This window comes from Perna viridis, chromosome 11 (assembly GCF_037379345.1).
Source record: "Perna viridis isolate PV_CMFRI_1.1 ecotype Kerala chromosome 11, ASM3737934v1, whole genome shotgun sequence".
Taxonomy (NCBI): domain Eukaryota; kingdom Metazoa; phylum Mollusca; class Bivalvia; order Mytilida; family Mytilidae; genus Perna; species Perna viridis.
This window is the reverse complement of record NC_142455.1, coordinates 18772961-18792939: the sequence shown is the minus strand read 5'-3', so window position 1 is coordinate 18792939 and position 19979 is coordinate 18772961. Positions and strand designations below refer to the sequence as shown.

Sequence of the window (19979 nt, the reverse complement as noted above, 5' to 3'; positions counted from 1 at the left end):
AGGTAGTAAGTTAAATGCATCAAGTAGACTTTGCCTTGGTCATCAGATGTCAATTTTACGAAAAGTCATATAAGTGTACAGTTAATTGTAAACAAGTACTATCTTTGAAAAAAAGATAGCTGACCCAGTAAAATTTTAGTTCTTAGTTTCTACATTTCTTTTAAGAAAATAACACGTGGCATGCAATTTCAAATTTTCGACAGTTTTATCCATCACAATTTCAAATTTTCAATACTGTTTTTTACAATGCCACTAAGTTATCAGTATTTGGCCAATCAGGAAACAGAATTGCGATCAGGTGACTTGTGTTTCCATAGAAAAGTGAAACTATGAGGTAGTCTTGAAAAAGGCCAACAATATCATTGATAGAAAATAGCTATGTCATGTCATAATTTGTAATCAATATTACCAGCATATTCACTACTTTTGGTGAAATTGAATGCAGGACTTCAAACTAATAGAGTGAAAGAATTAATTCCCCCCTTCCAATATTAGAAGTATTGCTTAAGTTTTCAATGACTTGTTTTCATGATTGATCTTCCTCTAAGTTGGCCAGTTAATTACACATTTATAAGGTTGTTGTAGTTCATGTAAGGGAAGACAGGGAAGAACAAGTCCCCATGGACATAATTGTATTTTCTGTAACATTCCAGAATGTACATAGCTGAGGGTACCTCAAGTTACCCCTCTCCCATAAGTTATTAAAAAAGTTGTGTCCACTTTCTTGCAAATTTCTGGCAAAAAAGAACTAATTATCTCTGGTTCAGAACAACTCCTTTGAAAATTTCTAGCCCCACCCCTAAAACGCAAAATATGGTTAAACCAATCTAAACTAGACACGATTTTCAGGATTGTACACATTAAAATGTTTTATGATTTAACAAACAAGCATAAGTTTGACCTTTGCAAAGATCCACATCTAATTTTTCATGTACCATAATTAATAAAAAAAAAATTGTTATAAACATCCTTTAATTACATGATGTAATAGGTACATGTTTTTTTATATTTTTTTCAGTCACTGTATGTGATACAAAATACTTGTGGTAAGTTTATCTATTGTTTTCTCAGGAAGTTCATGTGAGATTGTAACCTAGCTTACAAAGTACTTTTTTCATAAGATGACCAACCCTATCTACCACCAATACATTTTTACATATTAACTCAAACAATCAGATAGATTTCTTACCAATAGAATAAGGTAATTAGCATCATGGTCAGACAGCTTTTACTATAAACAAGCATTCTGACAGTATTGCTGATGCAATACAGTGTCCCCTTTCGGCCTTTGAACTCATTGTCTTTATGAGATTTTTTTTATATATGTGAACTAACAATGGATGTTGTTATTTTTTAACAATCAAGAGAAAATAACTCTTGAACAGCAAGAGCAAATTCCATCAAAATCAAACCTGAGCTTCATTTTACAGTAGATAATAACATTTTTGCATTACAGAAAGCTGCATAAAGACATTCTCTTTCTATCACCTGGAAAGTTGAAAAAAACTTCGTTATTATGAATTAAAGGGCAAATTACTCTAGAATGACAGCAGCAATTTGCATCAAAATTATGAAACATAAAATTTTATGTAATTTTCTATGTCAAAGGGCCATAAGATCCATATAAACCATTTTGCTACAATAATATTTAAATTTAATTTGTAACTTGTCATGATAAGACTAGCTAACAAATATGAAATCAATTCAATGAGGCATTACAAAGAAAAGTCTGGAAAACATAAAATTTTATGAAATTTTCTATGTCCAAGGGACACAACTTCTGTAAAAATCATTCAACTGTAACACCATTCCAACATATCTTGTAACTTGTCATGATAAGACTATATACCAAATATGAAATCAATTGGGTGAGGCATTACAAAAAAAGTCCAGAAAACATAAAATTTCAAGAAATTTTCTATGTCCAAGTGCCATAACTTACGTAAAAATCATTCAACCATAAGGTCATTCAAACTTAACTTGTAACCTGTCATGATAAGACTATATCACAAATATGAAATCAATTGGATGAAGCATTACAAAAAAAGTCTGAAAAACATAAAATTTCATGAAATTTTCTATGTCCAAGGGTCATAACTTCTGTAAAAATCATTCAACCATAATGTCATTCGAACTTAACTTGTAACTTGTCATGATAAGACTGTAAACAAAATATGAAATCAATTGGATGAGGCATTACAAAAAAAAGTAAAGAATACCAAGTGTGACTGATGGACTGACAGACAGACAGACGGACGGAGTGCAAACCTAAGTCCCCTTCGGCATTTGCCGAAAGGGGACAAAAAAAAATACTGAAGGTTAGGGGGAGTGTGGATTAAGACAAATGGAACAGACTGTAGATTTTAAACAAATAATACTGAATTCACAAGACATATATGGATATTTAGGTCAAACAACTCAGAATCAAAAAAAAGGTTTAAAGCAATCAACTATGACAGAAAGTATCTTGTTCTGTTACCATGGATTTTATTACTTTTGTTGTCGAGCATACTTATAGGTGTGTTTACACTAGCTGAAAGCCTTTTGGTGATCTCCAAAAGTATTTAGTTTAAATCCTGGAACAGTTGTGTTTCAACATATCCCTTCATTTTTCTATTGATATAAAGACATACAATGTCAGAAAAAATATCCCTTTTAATGTGGTTTTTGGTTTTGTATGTGTGGAAGGGCAGACCATATATGGCAATACATTATCAAAGGTTGTATAAAATATTCAATAGCACATAGAGATGAAGAATATGCATGGTAACTGAATTATAATCATAATATGGAACATTAGCATGCAAATCCACTTATAATGCTGGACCTTCATATAATACTGTGAATTTCCAATGATTTGGAGGATGGGGGCTTTGCAATACACCCTTTTGTATTATTTGATGAGCATGCTCAATATACACTTCTGCAAGGTGGAGATTGGGTAGAACAAAAGAATTTTCCTTGTGGCAGTGTACGTGGCTCATCGATATTCCAACAGTTAGCACAAATGGGTGTATTGGCAAACCTGGTGTAAAATTTATGGGTTTAAGAAATAATCAATGTAAATGAGGGTAATGATTTTAATACCATATTTTAAAAACAACTTCTTACTAAAATTTTTGATGATGACCATAACAATTCCCTTTGTATTGAAGTCCATGAAGTGACCTCTGGATGACACCTATGGTAGAGGAGAGAGAAATTTGTACATCTTACATAATTCAAATCTTACATATCACCATATCAATCATGTACAAATCTAGGTATGACAATAGGAATTTTAATGCTGCAGTTTGTGAAACTTTCAAAGTTTCATCACATTCCATTCAGCAGTTTCAGATGAGTAGCAGATTAAAAGAATGGTCCTCCCTTGGTTGACCAATTACAAAGTCAATGTTTTGCTTCAGAAAACCTCAAAAATCATTCAAATGAAGAAAAAAAACAAATTAGAAGAAGTCACAATGGCATTGTGTAAAAAAGAATCTGTCAAAGTTTCATCAAATTCCATTCAGTGGTTTCAAAGGAGTTGCATATTAGAACTGGGGATGGGCTAATGGACAGGCTAATGGACTGATAAACTGACGAAACCCCATGATCACTAAATACCTCCTGCTTTTCAGCCAAAGTGTAAGGGTTTGAAATCTGTAAATTTTTTCCAATAGTTTAGGTGAGTTGAACTAACAAAAATAAGGCATGTAATGGTGAAAAAAAGGGGATGGCAAAATTTCAAATGAACAACTAAAAAAAAAACATACATGTATTGAATTTTGCTTAAAATCAAACTTTACCTGTATTTTGGATACTTAACAACTGTGCAAAGTTAAAAAAATTCATAGATCAGTTCTCAAGTTATCATCTGGAATATGTCAGGGAATGACAGTTGGACAGTCAGACAGGCAAGAGACATATGGAGGGGCACTCATTCATAGGGACATCACATGGAACTTTGATACTTTGTGTGGCAGGGTATAAAAATATGTAGACAGATGAACAAGCCGATAAATGTACAGACAGACAGACAGACATGCAGACACATTGATATCTATTATCGGTACATTTACCACAATACTATAATTGCAGGGGCAAATCAAAGTGCTGTTAGCACTAGGTTTTTTTTATTCTTGTGAAAATTGTAGAATGAACAAAATTTTAAAAGATTACATCATGTAAAATAAATAAAAAATATTAGCATCTCCATATCATTCAGAACAACTTTTCCTAATATGTATAAACTGAATGTCAATCAATATTATTGATTTTTGAAGTAAAAACTGTAATGAATAGTTAAACAGTATCAAACTTCACACACATTTACAAATTATGTTCTGTTCATCCTTTCTTCCAATTTTTTAAACCTGTCCAAAAGTTCATTTGCAATCACACTCAAAAGTATTTCAACAGAGTATTATCCTATACTGTAATTATACTCGAACAGAATTAATTTCAGCTGAAGATAATAATTCAGATTTTCACAATTAAACACTTTTTATCAATTTGAACTCCTCCCCATAATTTTACTTGGTAAAATTACTGCTCTTCATTTCCTGTTTATTAATCATAAAATATTGATGATAGGATGGAGATTTTGACTGATAATTGTATTAAGTGGAACATGCTTAGCACATTTAGCACTTCTTGACACATTCATACTGAAAGAACTTCATTCCATGAATGCTAGTTTATTACTTAACATCCAAAAACGAGTCCTTCAAATCTTCAGTTCATTTGAAAACTAGTTTTGAAGAAATTACTGAGCTGGATAATTGCCTGAAACATATTTACAGGTTATAAAAGATGTATTGAATGATATAAAAGGAAATACATTTGATCTTTATTTTTGTTTAGTGTTCTGAAACAGTAGGGAAGTTCTTGGTATAAACTGGCAACATAAGGATGTATTTTCATAAATCAAACAAACAAAAAAATGCTCATTTAAGTGTCAGTCTCTGTAAGAATCAGGCAGTGGGTAAAACATTGCATAAAAACCCCATCACTTTGATTGCGTAATTTGAATATTTGCCCCGTCAGAATCAAGGAAAAAAGACAAAATTTTCCATATCATTTTGGCTAATTGAGTTATAATTTCATTGAAATGCACTGAAAATGAACATTTCAAAAGCAGATAACTCCGTCAAAAACCTCCTTTTCCTAACATTCTATTGAAAAATTTCTGAGCAAAGCCAGTGATGCTGAGATCAAATTATGGTCTTTTCAAACAGAGAAAGCGTCCTTGAGTGATATTACATTGTCAAATCGGTGGGGTTGTGACATGCATGTTTCTAATTTTTCCCATTTTGCCTGATTCTTACAAACACTTACATTTAAGTAGAATATTAAAGTCTTAGATGTTTCTCATGCTTACATTTATATTCCATGTACTGGTAGAACCAAATGTTACTAACACACAAGCTTTTGAAAAATGCACACCTAGCATTACATGTTCTGAACAAGATGTTAATTTGGTTTAACATTTCATAAATTTAAAACTGAACATCTTATTAGACATGTTTTCAATAAGAAGCTTAAAATTTTTGTGATAAATGATTTCAATGGATTGCAGAATTATGTCACAACAGACAGGTTAACGAGAAACTGATTGAATCACCTGGCATCACTCATAGGCCATTACTCAAAGAACATCCATCATTCATCAAATGGCAACCTGTAAAACTTAATCGGGATGGATTGACCTTGAAATGATTTGAAAGATTGAAAGTTCAGATCAGAATGTCTTGTTTTAATTTGACATAGCTGAACAAATACAACATATAAAACATACTGAGCAGGGGCAGTTACCAATGACAACAAAGTACTGAGTAGGGGCAGTTACCCATGACATAAAAGTACGGAGTAGGGGCAGTTACCCATCACATCAAAATACTGAGCAGGGGCAGTTACCCATGACATCAAATTACTGAGCAGGAGCAGTTATCCATGACATCAAAATACTGAGAAGGGGCAGTTACCCATGACATCAAATTCCTGAGTAGGGGCAGTTACCCATCACATCAAATTCCTGAGTAGGGGCAGTTACCCATCACATCAAATTACTGAGTAGGGGCAGTTACCCATCACATCAAATTACTGAGTAGGGGCAGTTACCCATCACATCAAATTCCTGAGCAGGGGCAGTTACCCATCACATCAAATTACTGAGCAGGGGCAGTTACCCATGAAATCAAATTACTGAGTAGGGGCAGTTACCCATCACATCAAATTATTGAGTAGGGGCAGTTACTCATGACATCAAATTACTGAGTAGGGGCAGTTATCCATGACATTAAATTACTGAGTAGGGGCAGTTATCCATGACATCAAAATACTGAGCAGGGGAAGTTACCCATGACATCAAAATACTGAGCAGGGGCAGTTACCCATGACATCAAATTATTGAGCAGGGGCAGTTACCCATGAAATCAAATTACTGAGTAGGGGCAGTTACCCATGACATCAAAATACTGAGCAGGGGCAGTTACCCATGACATCAAATTATTGAACAGGGGCAGTTACCCATGAAATCAAATTACTGAGTAGGGGCAGTTACCCATGACATCAAATTACTACATGTAACACAACTGTTTAAATTATAATATTGTAAAAGTGCATAGTTTCAATGTTTTCAAATTCCATATATTAATCCACAATTACCCAGTTGAATGCTTTTTTTTCACAGGCCTATCAGTGTCTTTTAATCTAGGTAAAAATTTGATTTTTGATATTTTCAAGGCTTTCAAGTGCAGTCCGTGTGAAAGAGAAGAAACTATTTTGTAGTGTAAATGTATAAATCAAGTGTCAAGCAGTTATTGATACAAGTACTTAAGAAGCAATTCAGCATAAATGTAAAAATGTGATATGTTTAAGCGGAAAGGCACTGAATTTGCAGACCTAAATGTGAACTTCTGTCCTCAATGATTAAATATTTGTTTAACTTACGTAAAATAATTTTTACTTTAACAGAGGAAACAATCTACTTGTGCCTTTATAATTTTCAGGAAATTGTGTGCTAAAAATGTTCAACAAAATTCCTGTGAGGATACTTTCAAACTATTCATGACATTTTGAAAAAAAACCTATCAAATTGAAACATAGTTAAAACATGTGCTTTTCACATCTAACACTCGGATCTAATAAAATCTATATAAAGAAAATGAAAAGTACAACAACCCTCCTCTTCTTTATTTGGATATAGATAACCCGAAATATCAATATCTAAATGAAAAAGAGGAGGGTTGCAGGGTCAGAGGAAATTCGGACTAGAGTTTTACAGGATGTCTCACATTTTTTCCTCATTGGTCCAGAGGTGTATTATCCACAAAGTTGTTAAGCGAGTTCAAATAGCACCTTCCCTCAAAAGCAAAGCCTAAAATCACATTAATGCATACACAATAGCAGAAAATTTGGGTTTGGGTCAATCTTTTTTAAATATTTTTGTTCATACCATATAACATGACTTTAATATTTTTCACAAATATCCATTGATATATATATTGGGTTCAAATATCAGTAAAGATGTGACAGGACCACAGGAAGTTAGAGAGACCTTACAACCTCCCCATTGTTTGTGTTCAAGCTATAAGATGCCGAAACTTGATAAGAAACTCATTAAAACATGGAAATATTACTACATATCAATTTAATGAGACATATTTACCATAAAAAAATTCAATGTAATCACTTCTAAGTTATGCATAGTAGAAAATAACAAATATTCTTGTTTGAAGGCATAGACCTGTGACCACAATATAAATGACACAAGAAATTCACTCCTAGCGATATATTTACAAAATTAATCATTTTTTGCTTACGACACTTGTCATTTCTTTAAACACCTATGTAAGCTTAAGTGTATTTTTTACTTCTTTTTAAAAAGTAGACTTTTTTCACTAATAGTGACATACCATTATACTTCTTTTATAATATGTATAAAATTACATAAGTGTGAATTTCATCATTTTGAATAAAATTGTCTATGTTTTTTGTTCAAATTTATTTTTAACAATGGAAGGTTCAGGACTTGAACGGTCCGGAGTCAGAAATTGAAGTTCCAAGGTTCAGGACATGAAAGGTTCTTAGTCAGAAGGTCCAAGAACTCAGGCCATTGCTAATTTGAAATCCAATTAAATGAGAAGTTCATTGAGTTAACCAACTTGAACATCTATATCTCAAACATATTTTGATTTTCAGATTTTTCAACTTTAGTAATAAATGAACTTTTATTTGTTGGTCTTGTTTGTTTGTACCTTGTCAAAATTGTGTAAATTCTTATTGAAATTTGTAAATTCAAGGATTACATTTGGATACCAAAGACAAAGATACATTTGTTGTGAACTGACAAAATTGACACCTCATAAACAATAATTCTTTTCGAAAAGCGTGTTGCACTATTTAGGACCCCTCCTCCTTGATGTTGGAAAAGTTTTGTTAATATGAGCAAAATTTGTGCCAAAATGGGGGAATAATAGTCTGGAACACCCATCCCCCCCACCCCCAACGCCCTTAAATAATCAAACCTCCTCAGCCTTTCTCATTACACAAAGTTATTTTTTAGTGTACTGGAAACAGCCGATTAGTTCCGATTGCTTTCATAAATGACTGAATATATTCACCTCTATAGTCTTTTTTTAACCATTAAATTAAATATCAAGGCCTTGATTATTGGGTATGGACCCACAAATAGGTTTTCTTATTTGCAAAATATGAAATCAAAGCAAATACAATGTTGCATGTTAAAAGACCAAACATTTCATATGTTAAATACATCCAATGCCAACTGGCTGTTATATCTCCTCTCTTTTCACAAAAATGTAGTTTTATTTCGTTATGAAATGGGGGGGGGGACATATTGTAGCAAAATACATACTTCGTCTGCCTGTCTTTTCACATATAATATGATAACTCAAAACTGATATTGAAGATTTTCATAATAGATATTTTTAAGGTAGAAAGCACTTTATTTGTTTTCATTATTTTCGGTTTCATTTTAGAGCTGTTATACTTTTAACACTGCAAAAAGGATGATGGGTATCGAGAAATTTGTTATTGAAATCCTGTATGTTTGAATGCTCTTATTATATCCTACTTTATCACACACTACAAGTACATGTACTCAATACACCTGCCCACAATACATGGTACATGTACTCTGTGCAATATGAATTTTCCCATATATTTTCATATCTCTTCTATTTCAGTCAATTAAGTACATGTATATTTCTAGGAAATGTCTTTTTCATTTGAAAAGAGATCTTGACTGCAATTTCTTGCTTGGTGTATATGTGAAAGGGACAACAACCTCACCAGGATGAAAATGTCAACCCAAAGCCACCTATTACTCTTCAATGAACAACAAAGAAGCCCTCACACCAAAGGGCAGGCCCCAGCTGGCCCAAAAACATCATTAAACACAGGTACAGTGAAAGGGTTGCCATATATACTCAAGTAACATTAAAATGCACTAAAGACGAAAATGAATCTAGGGTAAGTTTTAAGGCTTTTCAGTTGTCGATTAAGACATTTAAAAGGGGGGGTAGCTAAGAAATTAAATTCATTTGTTATTCTAATAATACTTAAAACAAATTTAGCTCCCCCTCTTATTCGTCTATGAATTTTAATCCATTAATATAAAATAATTCCATGTATGAATTGCATAGTATGGAAAGCTTCTCTCTCACAGAATTTCGTATACTAAATCTGAGTCTCATTTTGTGTACTATTAAATATTTTTAAAACTCAACTTGAAGTCAGTTGAAATGCTGCTTACTCATTAGTCTGAACATTTCAGGATATCCTTTGCTGTCAAGGAAGTCAAGTGCTACATGTTAATTTTATTTTTACAATTGTGACAAATCCTTCTATTTTTACAAATGTGATCAAATCCTTTAATTTTTACAAATGTTATCAAATTCTCTTATTTTTACTTTGAATTGGACAGTGTATTGAATAGCTTAATATTTTCCCTGCACAGTTTATAAAGTGTCTTTCCTAATGAAATCATGGACAACCTCATTCATACTGTAGGAAAATTTAAAGACAATCAACATAATAGAAACAATAAAAAAAACAGATACAACTATACTAGTAACAACATACATCTAAAAAGACTAAAGAATATACCCAAGTCATTCTGATGCTAACGCAAGATAGGAGATACACAGTGGCATCATGGGATGTGTGGAAGTCCACTTTGCAGTTTTGGCGGACTTGCAAATTTATAGGAAGATGGTCCCCTGACTGAGTCTATACTGAGCATCAGAAAAAGCTGAAATAGGAAGATAGTCCCTGACTAAGTCTATATTGAGCATCAGAAAAGCCTGAAATACATGTAGGAAGATAGTCCCTGACTAAGTCTATATTGAGCATCAGAAAAGCCTGAAATACATGTAGGAAGATGGTCCCCTGACTAAGTCTATATTGAGCATCAGAAAAGCCTGAAATACATGTAGGAAGATGGTCCCCTGACTAAGTCTATATTGAGCATCAGAAAAGCCTGAAATACATGTAGGAAGATAGTCCCTGACTAAGTCTATATTGAGCATCAGAAAAGCCTGAAATACATGTAGGAAGATGGTCCCCTGACTAAGTCTATATTGAGCATCAGAAAAGCCTGAAATACATGTAGGAAGATAGTCCCTGACTAAGTCTATATTGAGCATCAGAAAAGCCTGAAATACATGTAGGAAGATGGTCCCTGACTAAATCTATATTGAGCACCAGAAAAGCCTGAAATACATGTAGGAAGATAGTCCCTGACTAAGTCTATATTGAGCATCAGAAAAGCCTGAAATACATGTAGGAAGATAGTCCCTTAACCAAGTCTATATTAAGCATCAGATTGATTGATTGTTGGGGTTTAACGTCCGAGCAGCAATATTTCAGCTATATTTAGACGATGAACATGAAGTGGATGATAAAATGAACATGAAATGATGATGAAATGAAAAAGGGATGGGACACAAGGATAATGGGGTAAACAAATTTTGATTGTCACTGGAAATAGGGAGATGGGTAGTTTTGGGCAATTTAGCCTCCTGTGGCGGAGTCCTATGGTTCCTACTCCAGGAGAATACCACAGTAGAGTTCTTTAATGTGCGTGGAACGTGGCATCTTTCCAAACACAGTGCACCACTATGGTTTGCGGTCAGGTTTTCTGTATTATAGCCTGACAACCCCAACATGTAACACGCCAGGGGTACCCTATTCAACCACCTGGGGCACACATTATTATTATTATTATAATTAGCTCACTTGGCCACAAGCCAGCTGAGCTTATGCGAACACTTGGCATCCGTCATCATCTTAGTGAACGAAATTTTCAAAAATCTTCTCATTTTGTGCAGAACACCCTAAGAAATAATCATGACAAGTTTACATTCCTGTCAGTCTAGTAGTTTTAGAAGAGAAGATTTTTGAAAATTTCGTTCACTAAGATGACGACGGATGCCAAGTGTTCCCATAAGCTCAGCTGGCTTGTGGCCAGGTGAGCTAATTATAATAATAATAAGAATAAACACATACTTTAACTGTAAAATGAGTAATCTGTACTTATAATTGTAATATACGTGTATTTACATGTAATTGTCATATACATTCAGAACATGCATTACCATTAATCTTTCTTGGATCATATTTTTAAAGTAAAACTCTGCCTAAAACTATACAGAAGCTTATGATTACTGATTCTTGCATTACTTAATCTAAATATTTTTTTAATGGAAATCCTTCAGTAGGACTCAAAGAAATTGTATTCTAAAATAAAAGTATAAATTAAAATTGCCCACTGGAGATATTAACACTTAAAATTTGGTTACGTTCTACTACAGAAAAGCATGGGAAAATTTCCCACCAGAACTTTCACACTACAACCTAACAATAAATACTTCACAATAAGTAGCAGATCTATTTTTGAAGGTTTCTAGGACCCTACAAATGAATTTTAACAGTTTCATTGATTATCTTGAAATATAATGAATTACCCCCTGCCTGGTTTTTAAGTAGAACCATATTTAACATTAAAGCCTACAACTTTTCTTGAGTTTACAAGAAAATGTCATTTACATCTGTGTATATCCCATACTTATATAAACCTCGGTTTTATTCCTGATATTAATGTATGATCACCACAACAAAATAAAGTTATAATGCCCTGTGTCAATTTAAAAAAGAATAAATCTCACAAATTTACATTAATAAATAAGATTTTCATTCATCATCATTAATTTGTATCATGAATTAGATATATTGTATAACAGTCACTCAACTTTGCCCTCCACAAAATTGTGATACAAACCATTTGTTCTATCAAATGTGAAAGCCAACCAGCTGATCTGCTACAGTTGTGTATTTTGGGGAAAATATCTAGGTTCAAAGGACCATTAATCTCTCAAAATTAGGAGATCAAAATGCAAGAAATATATATGATGTATGTAATTACATCCCAACACTCATAAAGATTAGAAGAGTTGAGCTCATGAACTGTGTGAAGGACAGACAGCAGACAGGCAGACAGACAAAGGGGAAAATAACTTCTCACCAAAGCGAGATTTAAACAGAAGTATTGGATTTAATTAAATGAAGGATAATAACAAAATTACCAAACTTACAAAATCTAGGCAGTGGTCGAAATCTAACACACTTGAATTTACTATTATACCAAAAATCTTTAATGTTAAGATCATGTTGCATGTGTCACAAGATTTTTGTTCATATCTCAAATCCAATATCCAAATGAAATGGAAAGTTTCCGATGCTAAGTTAGAGTTCTCCATCTCAACATATCAATGTTTTCAAAATCTTCACATGACCTACATGTATTTACATGTATTTACCATGTATATATATCCAGGAGTACAATACACATTGTTTGACTTATTGTAATAATGCATTTTTCTAACAATGTCTTAAGACTATTTAAATATTTACATTGCTGTAAAGAGCCAACAGAGGGCTTAGTTTTCTTATGAGCACTTTAATATCCTTGTTGTAATATGTTTTAAAACCCAAATCTAACCTACTGAATCTTAACCAGCACAGGAAAAAATAATAAAATGCACATCTTACCATTGTGCTCAATGTGCTGTACGATATTTTATTCCAGTGGTAGATAAAGGGAAAGGACACCCCCCCCCCATTATTGGAAAATGTTGATTTCCTGCTAAGTATGGGAATATTTGAGCAAATGATGGCCAGGAATCCCCTTAATAAAATCTATTATTTCTAGACCCCTCTGTATTCTTTCCTTTGATGTCAACTGATAAGACTATAATTACCTCCAGTTACAAATTCTACTTGATCACAGTTACCCCCACCGTCTGGATCACATCTAAACAGGGCACCAGGCTCTCGTAAAGATGGCTGAAATTTATCAAAGGCTTTTGGTGCACCAACTAAAATCCTGAAAAAGAAAAATTTTGTAATTTAAGATGAATGAATAAAATCAATGTATTACATTTCATTCAGTAATATTGATGGCCTTTTTGTATCATCTTTCAATTGGGAAAATATGGATCATTTTTTTATATGGAAATTATTAAAATCATTAATCTGAAAACAATTCAGGGGAACAAGTCCTACATAGTGTTTGTGAATTTGAACAGAAACACCACACTGAGCACTTAAATTGCTTCTTGGGAACTACATTTGTAGTTCTATCTTAGTTGGGGTCATTTTTTACCTTTTTGTGGGAACCATTCATTAGGAAGAACAGCCTAATTTTGGAGGAACACAGTATTTGGTAAATAATATCTCAGTCAAGTGTAAATGATAAACCTTATGTATAGAAATCGATATTAGATACTTTAGAACAGACACGTTATAAATATCAAATATCACACATACTCCAAAAACAATTTAAAAATGCTTGAGGAAGTATATGCCTTTTAAGAAAATAATGACCTTTTTGAGATTTTTTTTAAATCTTAGAAGATTAAATATAAAATCTTTCCTTTCACAAGATCTCATGTGAAATCATGTGATGCTCCTGTCACCCTTTTTTCTGTCTGTAAAGTCCCATCACTCTTAAAACTAAATTACATTGAAGGCAAATATTGTACAAAATGATCCCTTCACAGGGTTTTAAGTAACTGGGTTCGATGTGAACAGAGATAAAGCTGTATACAACATGTATCATAATGTGCCCATAAAAATTTTGCAGTGTATAAATTACATGTACATTTGAGTATACATGTATCTTAAAATACAATACACCAGCCCAAAAATATACAACTGTATTTTAGCCAGCAGTGCACAGAAAAGTTTTCATCTTATTGGAAATTTATCTGTACATTATATAATATTCTTTGATATCTTAAGAACTACTTGTACATATGTATGTATGTATGTATCAAGTTTGATCGAAGTCCATGGGAATAAGGTTCACAGGGGTTTAACAGATAGATGACAATGGACATCAGTATTTACAAAATTTATTTTGGATGGGACATAGTCATTATAATTCATTGCTTGGCATCCATTAGAATTCATGCATTACCTATGATTTTTAAATGATGAATATAACATGGTTATAAATTCACTATCAGGTACATGTAAATATTTAAATCATTTTATACTACTGATTCATTGAGATAAGCCTTGATATATGAAACTATTCCTACATACAATCTCTCTGTATGTGTTATCAGATCATCTTTGAAAAGGGGTTGGATTTGCTTAGCAGAATTTCAAATTTGTGGTGGTCTGGAATTCTGACCTAAGACCTCTGAAATTTCATTTTTCTGGGTCCAGAACCTTTAACCCTTGGCTGTGGAATTAGCCTCAAGTGGACCATTCATTTGAAACTTGGAAAAGTCCAGGAACGTTCACTTTTGAAGATACATATTTGAACCCCTGCTTTGATGATACCAGTGATTGGGATTAAAATTTTGTCAATAGGACCATGGCCCCCTTACCCTTCATTTCAATGGGACATTTTCAATTTCAATGGGTCATCCTAAAAAAAACACCATGGGACAAAATATGGAATAGCAACTATGGCCAGCTATGCGTAAATATAGCAGACCAAATGTACAATGTAGCATTAGCAAACTTTCATTTACACTGCAGATTAATGCAGATCATACGAAAATGTCAATTACCACATCAGATCACTTTCCTTTTCTGTTGTTGGAGCTTTTATACATGTACTTATGTATTGTCCAGTGCTTAATCATAGTCCACACGACCACAGAACCCTAAGCTGATTAGGTGAGAGCCTATTTCATTATTTTTTTTGTTTGGTTACAATTAAATTTTGTCCATTTATCTTGGAAATGTTTCGGTGGAGCTTTAGGACCAGATGACATGACACCACCATTATCAATATTTTAAATAGGAGGGTTCAGAATCATGTTCAGTTGGCAAGTCAGTTTCTACAACAATTGCAGTTTGATTCTGGTTACCAACAGTTATACTTTCTTTTGCAAAAGATAACTTGTTTTGTTTTGGGTCAAGCTTTAAAAAAATAACTTTAGTGACAATTTCAATTTCAAATGGGACCGCCAGTACACTTTCCTGATATTATAGTGTTATTAAGTTCTTTAAAAATACAATATTAATTGTTCTTTCTTTCAAACGCATAAATGATGAAAAATATTCAATCCCAACAAATCACAACAAAGAACCATTTCATTCCCCGGTCCTCAAATCCCCTCGAAAACAAGCCAATCAAAACACACTGTAGCTAATTAAAACCTTGTTTAAAGACATGTTCATGCCTTTTTAACTGCAACAAGTAGCGGACAACACTCCATCATCAATGATGGAAACTTAATGCACACACATGACGCGGCACATTAGTCACTCAGTACGCCATTTTAAGAGGAAATGCGACTATGGCTCATGGCGCACGATAATCCAAATCACTGTGATACATGTACATACATGTATCTAGTGAAAATTGCCATAGCTAAACATCTAATATGCATGTCTGAGAAAACAAACATTGTCTGTGGTATATAATCACTTAAAGTTTCTTCACATATTCATTCATATGAAAAATTGCAACACAAATGTTTTCGTGTTTTACAACATAATACATATATTTATGACAAGTCAGATTCACATATGATTTTATACTTATAACCCTACAATTTTTTCCAAAAATGACAAGAAGAACTTAAGAGACTCTGAGTTACAAGTATCTTTCAATAAAAATACCGTTGGAAAAGTAGAAAAGGGCATTTTTTAAAACAATATGACATTTAAATACATGTTTTTCACAATTTTATTCTTCAGTCCAAAACATTTATTTTTCAGAATTTCTCTACTATCAGGCCTAATCTAGAGGGAAAATAAGCAGAAACTTCTCCTTGTTTTTGCTCACTTCTCCTATTTGTCTTTCACATGATGAAGTACAAAGACAAAACTGTCAGTATTGTTATTTTTTAATACACATGTACACTAAAACTTCTCCTTGTAATCGATGTCAAGATTAGGCCCTATATATTGGTCCTTAAGATAAGAAAAACATAGATTTTGCAAATTTTTCTGCCTAGTAAGGCCAAATAAATATGTATGTTTCCTGCTACCCTAGTTACCATATATTTTTTTGTGCCTACCCTAAAAATGGTGTGGCTATAAATGGTGTGGCTATTTTGGTTCAAGAAAATTAAGATTGTTTCTCTCTTAAATGAATGTAAAATATGTTTTAAAAATAGTAATTTCCCTACCTATACAGTTTACATGTACATGTACCCTATGTTTTTCCTGCTGGTAGCAGGAAACAAGACTATTATATTTTGCCTAAATAAATTATCTCTCTCAATAATTTGATGAGGATGAAATCTCTCAATAATTTCAATAGGATAAAAAAACAGTTCAGACCAACTTGGCCATATTTGGATCTTGTCAACTTTAGTTTTTAAGAGCCATAATATGTGCTAGTTTTATTCTGGAGTTAATTATAAAGCTAGAGACAATAAACTTGACAAACATCCCACGGAAATACACACTTCAATATACAACAATAAAGGAAAGAAAGATTTATCATTGATTCAATATGGAATTATCTGCATGCTATGGGTCACTTACATACATATACTACAAACCAGGAAATTTTTGCAGCAATTTTATTTTTGCTATTTTAGCATCAAGATTCATAATGCCAACATTAAACTGTCATGAATATTTTCATAGAAAAACATTGTAGTAGAGTAATTTGATGAACAATCATGAATTTAAAATAAAACTGCACAAAAGCAGATTTATAGCAGAAATCACAAATATAATGCGAAAATTTCCCAGTTTACAGTATTACATGTATAGGAATAAATCGTTCATGATACCACTGACCTAGGTACATTGACCACTTGTCTAATTTTGTCACTGTTGACACAATAAAAATGCTTCTATGACAGATGTCTGACACAATAGTTTCAATTTACATATGTTATTAATCTATTTTGACATAAGATACATGTCTCTTAGTTGTCTGCTGCAGTTATCTCCCTTGAGGGGACTATAATCAAGTTATGTTTGTACACACAGAGGTAATGACAGTAGTATTTGGTCAGTTTATAATGAAAATTGATACAAGTTTTGTTGATGGTACATGGATGTCCAAATTCCAGAACCTCCAATCACTGATTTACCACCATTTAAATTTCATTTACCTTGTTTCTCCACCTTAAATGCTTTTCGTTGAAACTTTATTGAGATCTTTTAATTTTTCTCAAGTTGACGATTATCGAAACTTAAAAAAGTTGTAAGCATAATATTTATGGTTGTAGGTAGTGACATCACAATACTATTTTCTATGACTGTGTCATAACTTTGACATATTTTACACTGTACATGGACAAAGTATTATGAAATTGATTACAGGACCTAACTCTTGGAAGTACAAATGTACATTGAAGTAAACTGAAAATGCTTCACCACAAGCTTCATGACATTTGCAAGCATCAGGCTGGTACTTCAAGAGAAAAATCGAAGAGGTTTATTAAATGAATTCAAACTGAAACTTCATTCATCTTACCTACAACTGGTTCTCTTAGAATACAAACGTATGAATGATGTAAGTTAACTACTACAAAATACCTTCTATCAAATTTATGTGATGGCCACACCTTACATAGGTATGCTATAAGTGTACAACAGAATCCAAAATCAGGCCACTTTTAAAAAATGTTTGCTAATAAAATTGTACTTGTCTATCTCCTAGTGAGGTACATGTACATTGTACATATAAGAAATTAAGATATTTAAGCGAATATAAATAGCAAAAAATGCAGGTACATATGAACTAAAGAGCTCTTAAATCCCAAACAAAAGTTTCTGAAAAACAAGTTTGTATAAGGGTTAACAATTTTTTTTAATTGGCCTATTGCATAAAAGCAAATTAACTTATGTATTGATAAGATATATTGCCTTAAAATAATCATACACAATCTGACAAGTTAGATGCAGTGGTGCCTAAATAACAATCTCCATCATGTATTGAGACACTTATCTACAGAACAAGATTGGAAAAAAAACATTCAATAAACTTTCTCCCCACCCCCTTTCCACCTACCCCTACCATTGTACCTCTATCATTTACACACACATATTTGTTTTATTAACACACATAAAAATAAACCTCATATCCTATAAACACATAACTTTTAAAGTCTGACACTAGATATAAGTAGATAATTGTTCAGTTTAAAGTCAATGAATAACCTCAAGGTCAACTACATGTACCTGATCCCAATCATTATTTTTACAAGTAATCATTAAATTTTTAGTGTTTTCACTCTTTATTGTTAAAATGATTTACTAATTATACAATATTCCTGAGGCCACTAGCATGACTAAATCTAGTGTTCTTTCATGGTATTAATATTGACCTTAAGATATTGTTACACATTGCAATTATGGTCATGTTAAATTAGAAGATACATGTGTATTGGAAGAGCTGCATAGTACAATATACACATGATTTACTTTCCTGGCAATTGCGCCTTTCTTAAATCCACAAAAGGCACAGATTAATAGCCTTTACATCTCTAACCTAAACAAAAATACTAGATCCACCCCTGCACTAAATGTAAATATATACCTTAAAACATTACAAACCAGAAAATAAACATGCAAGTCCCACAACTGTGTCAATAATAGTAAATACCAAATTTGAAATCCCTTCCAGGAATATTTAGCTGACAAAAATTAATGATACAGATTTAAACTTAATACTTAAAACAAACTATTATTTCAATTCGGAATTATTTTTAAGTTAAGAAAATGACTAAAAAACTTGTGAAGCTAACCCCTACTAAGGGGGTTAGTCATGCCAGTATGGCTAAGGGATAAGGTAAGTAAGATAACAAAAGTCAAAAAAAAACTTACTAACCCCCTTAGTCATGACAGTATGACTAATCCCTTAGTAGGGATAAACTTTATACATTATTTATATATTTTTACTTTTTTTCTAAAATCCAAAATCATTACAAATTCAAATAATATCTTGTTTTAAGAAGGTGCACACATTTCAAGATGCAGTAAATGAACATGTAGGTCACAACTACATGTGTATTGTCAACGATCACAAAAAATAATTATCCTCAAATAGAGGTTTAAATTTACATTCAATTTACAGTGAAAGGTCTTGGATTTATCAAAATTTCAAATAAATGGCCCACTTGAGGAATATCAAAAGTCCACAATTAAGTGTTAATTAAATTGAATGGAGGCCATGGACCCATGTAAATGCAATTTCAAAAATTGTTGGTCTCAAATTTGGGATCCCTGACCTCAGAACACTACTAGGGTTAATCCCTGGACACTGCCAAAACACTTATATGAAACTGAATTGCGAAATTGTTAGAACAAAATACATAAAACTTCATTTATATTTTGATTCATATGAAAAAATTTTATCAATTCAAGTTGTAAATAATCTACATCTATGTTGGAATGTTTTGATTGGAGTTAAAAAAACACCACTGTTTCAGGCTGTTAAGATTTCAAAGTAAGATTGCATAGGATATGTATATATGCCCATGCTG

At 32.5% G+C, this 19979-nt stretch overlaps 1 protein-coding gene across 10 annotated transcripts in view; it reads right to left on the bottom strand.

The window, feature by feature from the left end:
• LOC148603221 (integrin alpha-9-like) overlaps positions 1–19979 on the bottom strand; it is a 68163-nt gene that overhangs the window by 46429 nt on the left and 1755 nt on the right. For all 10 annotated transcript variants that reach the window (XM_088553303.1, XM_088553301.1, XM_088553300.1 and 7 more), the window contains exon 2: positions 13266–13390. In XM_088553303.1, the coding sequence (XP_088409429.1) occupies positions 13266–13390 (125 nt within the window). The remainder of the gene's footprint in view (positions 1–13265; positions 13391–19979) is intronic.